Consider the following 6,718-nt stretch of genomic DNA (forward strand, 5'->3'; position numbering starts at 1 on the left):
TCCTCTCCCAGGGCAGACGCGAGCCAGTCCGGCGAGCCCTCCTCAGTCCAGAAGCACCTACCAGCCATCCTGAGCTGGATGAGCTTCACAAACATTGGAGGGGGGGACCCAGGGAGCTTTCACAAGCCTTTGGAGAGGATGGTAGTAAGAGACTATCAGTCATTTGCACTTTAGTGTGAATGAGTTTATGGGGATCTCAGAGAAGAGGACCCTCTCCCCAAGGCCAGAGCTCAAGGGGAGGCACAGAGTCTGGTCAGTAGGTGCTAAGTGCACTGTCAGGGCACAGCTGGAAGGGGGCTCCCACCCAGAGCCCAGCAAGCAGGGGAGAGGACAAAGGGCTCTTCCACTTCTAAGAACACAAACTGGCACCCTCCTTCAAAGGTCACGATCCCTCTTCTCGCATTTGGGACCAGGCACGGCACCAGCCTGTCTCCATGGGAACAGTCTTTTCTTTTGTTTGAGACAGGGTCTCACTGTGTGGCCCAGGCTGGCCTCAAACTCTCGGCAGTCCTCCTGCCTCAGCCTCCAAATGCCATTGTTCCCAGCATTCCAGGGGAACAGTTCTTGCATCCCCAACCTCCTCACGAGAGTCAAAAGCCCCAGCTTGAGATGGGGCTGGGGAGTCTTCCCCTCCTGCCAGGAAAGATGCCCCAGGCCTTGGCCCTGGACCCCTTTCTCTCATTTGTTATGCCTCGGCCATTGGAAAGTTGGCAGAGGGGGCGGGGGCATTCCTGGTAGAATCAGATCTTCGGGTCTTTCCTGCAAGTTTTGGGGGGCAGGGGGAGATGGGGACAGCCACAAGGACAGGCCAGCCCTTTGGTCCCTGTTCAGGAGGAAGCCTATCTCTGCTCCCAGATGGGACAAATGCAGAGGGGGTGGGGGGCCGCGCCGCCCTGACCCCAGGCGGGGGGTCAAAGGTCAAGGTCTCCAGCCTCCAGTCTTAGGCCACTTACAGTCCAGGGGCAGGGTGTGGCCAGTTGGGTGTGTCTGAGCTGGACCGCAGGGTTGCAGAGAATGCTAACGGGGAGCGTGGCCCCCCAGTCCCCCTTCATGGCCACCCCACTGCATCAGACTCTGGGAAGGGAGCCAGTTTATGAAATTAAATAAAGTCCATGGAGGGGGTGAAGACTATGGGCCAGGGTATCTCTACCCTGGCTGGGCCCAGCACAGCTGGACGTCAGCAACCCCCCGCCCATCCTCCCTCCCTCGTGGGCCTTAAGCAGGCCAGGCCCCAGCCTGGCAGCCAGGGGACTGGGGCCTAAGGGGGACAGAAGTCGGAGAAGTAGGGGTGCTGCAGGGCCTCCTCTGCTGAGACGCGCTGGACAGGGTTACACTTCAAGAGGTTCTGGAGAGCGAGAGGAAAGGCATCAGGTTCCAGCCAGGGCAGCTACCGCGGCCTGCCCTCCCCGTGTCCCTCTGGACACATCCGGTCACCCACCTGCAGCAAGTCCCTCCCTGTGGCGTTGAGCTTGGGCACCACATTCACCAGGGACGTCGTGGCCGGGTACATCGGGTAGGGCTGCAGAGGGGCAGACAGGCGGTGTGAGGTGTGCAGGCTGCCGGTGCTTGGAAGGACGGGGACCTGACCCTTCGTACCCCTCATCGCACCTTATAGTCCGGCAGCTTGGTCATGGCGGGCCACTGCTCCTCCGTTGGTGTCCCCAGCAGCGTGTCCACAGGGTCAAGGTCACTCGTGGGAAGGGCTCTGCACCTCCAGGGCTGAGGGGGCGCTCTTCCCTCCAAGGGGTAGCTCCTCATACCTGCTCACCCCTGCCCCTTCCACCCCACACCCCAGTTCACGACACACACACTCCTCTGTGGCTCCCATTCGCCCACCGCACTGCCAGGCACGTCAGCTGTGTCCAGATGTTAACTAATATAACCCAAACCATGTGCCCTTGGTGCTAAGGCACCACCCCTCCCTCCTCCCTCCTGGCTCTTGTATCCTTCGCATTCACCCCCCCCCCACAACAGTCCCTCCTCGCTGCAGGCGGTACCTTCAAGGGGACAGTGTGCACCTGGGAGGGGACAGCAAGCTCTGCTCCCCTCACCTCTGGAGAAGCCCCGGATCCCCTTCTTGGCCAGGCCACTGTCACACTTGCCCCTGTTCTAAGCTCCCTGCCCACTCCCCTTCTGCAGGGAGGACAAGAGTGGTGGGCAAAGGGAAGCGGAAGGATATCGGAAAATCCTCTTCAGCTGGTCATCCACGTCGTTGCCAGGGAAAAGAGGTCGCCCGGCATTGGCCAGCTCTGGGGGGAAGAGAGGGGGCTAAGCCTTGATGGACTAAGGACCCCTCACTCCGGCCAGTCCTTCCCCCATCATCCTCCATCCCCAGCCCCAGGGGTCTGGCTCTCTCTCCCCACCCGCAGGGGGCCCTCCAGATGCTAGATGTCAACCACAAAGGACATGACAGTGCCACCGCAAAGCCCCAGGACAGGACGTCACCTGCGAAAATGCAGCCGGCTGACCACATGTCAATGGACGTGGAGTACAGCTTGGCCCCGAAGAGGACATCCGGCGGACGGTACCACAGTGTGACCACCTTGAGAAAGCCCCACCCACAAGGGTCTCCACTTAGAGGGCTAGAGAGGAGGTTCCAGGGGCAGCTCAGACAGAACATGGAAACAGCATGGCGTGCAGGGTGGTCACCGGGCACTCCTTCCTGAAACCCCGCTTCCCTTTCCCCAGCACACCTCGGCAGAGTAGCAGCGAACTGGAATCCCAAACGCTCGTGCCAAGCCGAAGTCAGCCAATTTCAGCTCCCCATTCTGAGGGAAGATGAGGGGGCACATGAGAGGGGGCAGGCTCCAGCTCCCCTCTCCCGGCCCGTTCCCTAGCGCTCCCTGACCCCTGATTCCAGCCTCTCCACTCTCCCTCCTTCTCCAGAGCAGTACCCTGTTTATGAGTAGGTTCTGGGGCTTCAGGTCCCTGTGCAGCACGTTGCGGCTGTGACAAAATCCCAGGCCTTTCAGCAGCTGGAAGAGGAATGACTGGGGGGAAAGAGGAAAGAGGGGGTCAGACACAGGGTGAGGCTGTGCCCTGCACATGGCTTGCTTTCTGCTGCACCCTCTGCCACGCTCTGTGGCCCACTTGACTTAGACACCACCCCTTAACCTTCCAGGACCTTTAGAGGTTCAACAGTACCTAAGCTGGCTCTGGTTCCCACCTTTCAGGAGCTTCAGTCTGGTGGGGCTCCCTGCCTTCCTGGCCCAACTGATTGCCCCTACCTGGCCACACCTGAGCACACATGCCATTATGATCAACACACACCCAGTAGGGCATTATAGTGCTATTTGGAACCTGATTCTCCCGGAGCCTGGGCCATGCCAGTGGGTTGGTCTTGGGGTTAGACCAGTGCCTGGTGCACAGCAAAGTGTTCAGTAAGAACTTCTGAGGGGCTGGGGATTTAGCTCAGCGGCACAGCGCCTGCCTGGCAAGCGCAAGGTTGTGAGTTCGATTCCCATACCGGGGGAAAAAAACAAAAACAAACAAACAAAAAAACCTTCTGGAACAAGTGGAACTATCTCTGCAAGCTTTTCAAATGCAAACATCACTGAGATCAAGGCTTTATTATGCAAGTCAAGGAACAGCACGTTAAAACGCTGGTCTTGCCCCTGGACAGCAGCAACAGGGTCTGCTCATTCTCTGACCCCTCCAGGCCCAAATGTGCACTAAAGGAGTACTCGCACTGAATTCAAACCCACCCCAGCCTCATGCGTTCCCAGGACAACTCTCCCCTAACCTTCACAATTTCAGGATCGAGGTCACCATTGCAGCTGTCAAAATACTTTTTCAGGTCCTGAAAACGGATGGGGTAGAGAATAGGGCAGAGTTTAACTCAGTCTGGGTCCCCGTACCCGCTCAAGTCTACTGCCCTCCGAGCCCATCTTTTACCTGATCACAGAACTCAAAAACCAAAGTCAGCTTCTTGTCACTATGAAGGACATCATGAAGCCTAGGGAGAAGGCAGGGCTCAGGAAGCTGGTCCCTAACATCCATCCCAATGCCAGCCTGGACCATGGCTGAACCCTACCCCTTCCAGCACCCCACACAGACAGACAGGGAGGGCAAGGGCACGCACCTGACGATATTTTTGTGCTTTAGCTCCTTGAGTAGGCAGATCTCCCGGAGGGCTGAACTGGGCACGCCCTGTGTGAGCAGGAGCCAGGAGCAGTCAAAACACCCCCAACCCCCTCCGCCCCTCCCCCACTCCGCCCCAATCCTACCTCATCGTCGTCATCCAGCCTCACCCGCTTCAGGGCCACAATCTCATGGGTCTCCCGGTTTTTGGCCTTGAACACTGTTCCATAGGTGCCTAGGGGAAGGAGGTCAGGGGTGAGGGAGAGGATGTCACATCCTCTGCTATCCTAGGAAATTCCTCCCAGGAGGGGGCAGCGTTTGAGCGTGCAAGGGAAGGGTTTCAGGGGGAAGGTTCGGCTAGGAATAGCTTTGTGCGTGAGGACATGGCCGGTGGGGCGCGGCAAGAAGGTCCCTGTAGAGGCTCAGAGGTAAGCAGCCTGCGGCCCAGGGATAAGGAGAACTGATTAAGGTGGAGCCCCAGGAGGATCTGGAAATAGTGGAGAGGGGTCTAGGGGAAGAATGAAGGCCTGCGGAAATCCTGAGGCGGGAGGTCTGTAGCGAACTGAAGCTGTGGGTGGAGGTGGGGTTAGCAAGAGGTGCTGAGCCTCGGGGTGGGCAGTGCAGGAAGTGCCCGTTTGGGAGGTCGCGTCTACTAGGAGTGCAGAGGTTGGGGATGGGGGTCTGCGGGAAATGCTAACAAGGGGAGGGCTGGTGTCTGCACGGAGTGTTGGGCTCAGCTGCCAGGGCTGCTGCCAGCGCTGAGGTCGGAGCTGCAGGTATTGCTGTAGGGAGCAGCAAGGAATGCTACAGGATCTGCGAAAGAAGACCTTGCAGGAACATGTTGTGGTTCCATTACCTTCCCCAATCTTCTCCAGTTTCTCGTATTTCTGCATCGCGGCGGCCGCGGGGACCCCTGAGGGCCCTCGATTCTAAGACTTCGGCCCCGGCGTTGCAGAGGAGGCGGCACCCCAGCCTCCGGGCCCGCCCGCCCTGCTGTCTGTGCACGGGATTCTGGGTCTCGTAGTTCTGAGCTGACCAGGTTTCCCAGGAACGACCGGGGCGGCAGGCGAGAGGACTACAACGCCCAGGAGGCAGCGCGCCGACTCTCTGCAGCGCTCGATTCCCGGGACCGGGGCTCCACCTCGGAGGCCAACCCTGGACTTCAAGGCCCAGGAAGCATAGCGTGTCCGCTTTCCGGGCGTCCCGCCGTGGCGCCGAGGCTCCCAGTATGCCTTGCTCTTCTTATTCCTTTTCTGCACCTACAGTCGTCTTGTAAAGGGGACTACGTGTTCCAGAATGCAGCGGGGAAGAGGGTGGAGCACTGTTTGGAGCTTGGGGTTTGGCGGCCTAGATCCTGGGCCCTGGTGGCCTGGCTCTGACCTGGTTGGTGATACTGCGTTTCCAAAGACCTCCTGAAAACCTTAGCCCGGGTTTCCTCCTCTCCCAAGCCACACAGTGGCCCCAGGATTGACTGGAGAATGGCTCTTGTCTTGATGTCTTGGTGAAAATGGTTTTACAGGGACCGGCTGATCACAGGTCTGGGTATCGAGGCAGGTGTGTGCCCCATTTGCAGCTGGACTTGAATGGAGGAACACACGTGCCAGGTACCTCTTTCTGCAGGGCCCAGCTTGCCATCTTGGAGCACACCGGACTCCAGCCACTGCCTGGTGACATGCCGAGGCAAGGTGGCTGGACCTGCGAGTCCCCAAGGTCCGTGTCCAGAGCAGGGCCCACTGGAGTCAGCCAAGGTGTGGCCCACGAGGGCTGGCAGCGTGGTCACCCCCATCAACAGACAAGACCACAGACAGATGCTACACTTGCAGCAGCCTTTACCTCACCCCTCCACGGAGTTGATTATAGATTTCTTTACCCTGCTCTCTAATTGTCTCATGATTGCATTCTTGAGGGCTGTGAACTGGGCAAAAACAGCCCCAAACAGCACCAGATCAGGGCAGGAACCAAAGTTGGTACAAACTAAGTGTTAATTAACTCATTTCTATCTGACTGCTTTTGCATTAACAATTATTGGCATTTACCCACATAGCAGACTAAAAAGGCAAAAAGTGGATTCCTTATCTGAAAGAATTTATAACCTGGTTAGGAAAACAAGATTATACACAAAGGTATTTAAGAGATAAGTGGCGGCTATGAACAGGGTGGAGTTATACAGACGAGGGCGGGGATTCCCCTACAAGTTGGCCTGTCTGGTCTGGGTCAGCTCAGGGTAATGGGTAACCCCTCTGCCAGGCTCCCACTCCGCCCCTCAGGCAGACACAGGGGATTTCTAGGGGGCGCCGCGGGATATCGGGGAGGGACAGCTACAAAAGATTCAGATTCCTGATGCGTTTATAGTTCAACTTCCTCTGCCCCTCGTTCCCAGGCCATCCGCGTGCACTCGGGATCCCCAGCGTGAAGGTAGCTCTTCTCACCCAGAGGTACCAGAATAGAGCCAAGAGACGGCGTCCCGGGGGCGCCAGAGTCCCGACGGAGAAGCCCGGGGTGGCCGCTTCGCAGGACCTGGCTAAGGGACTAGGGAGATAGTCTCGGGCGCCGGCCCTCACGTGCCCGGCTGTGCCGCCTGGAAGCGCGCCCCCGCTGCGGGTCTCAGCCCCTGCTCTCCGCCTCCCGGCTCGGCGCG

General features: G+C 58.5%; 1 protein-coding gene and 1 long non-coding RNA gene across 2 annotated transcripts; one reads left to right on the plus strand and one right to left on the minus strand.

The window, feature by feature from the left end:
* Positions 1–166: 166 nt before the first annotated feature.
* On the minus strand, positions 167–5,703 carry Cdk5 (cyclin-dependent kinase 5). The gene is made up of 12 exons (XM_005404808.2): positions 4,937–5,703; positions 4,227–4,315; positions 4,082–4,149; positions 3,895–3,955; positions 3,743–3,799; positions 2,895–2,990; positions 2,694–2,768; positions 2,446–2,542; positions 2,180–2,249; positions 1,609–1,669; positions 1,439–1,519; positions 167–1,345 (listed from the first exon to the last, which is right to left on the minus strand). The coding sequence occupies exons 1-12, from the start codon at positions 4,971–4,973 to the stop codon at positions 1,259–1,261; spliced, it is 879 nt and encodes a 292-aa protein (XP_005404865.1). The 5' UTR covers positions 4,974–5,703; the 3' UTR covers positions 167–1,258.
* Positions 4,329–5,957, plus strand: LOC106146676. The gene is made up of 2 exons (XR_001231218.1): positions 4,329–4,508; positions 5,701–5,957. It is a non-coding gene; the product is annotated as an uncharacterized LOC106146676 (long non-coding RNA).
* Positions 5,958–6,718: the final 761 nt, after the last annotated feature.

This window comes from Chinchilla lanigera, unplaced genomic scaffold (assembly GCF_000276665.1).
Source record: "Chinchilla lanigera isolate Chin_1 unplaced genomic scaffold, ChiLan1.0 scaffold00090, whole genome shotgun sequence".
Classification (NCBI taxonomy): Eukaryota; Metazoa; Chordata; class Mammalia; order Rodentia; family Chinchillidae; genus Chinchilla; species Chinchilla lanigera.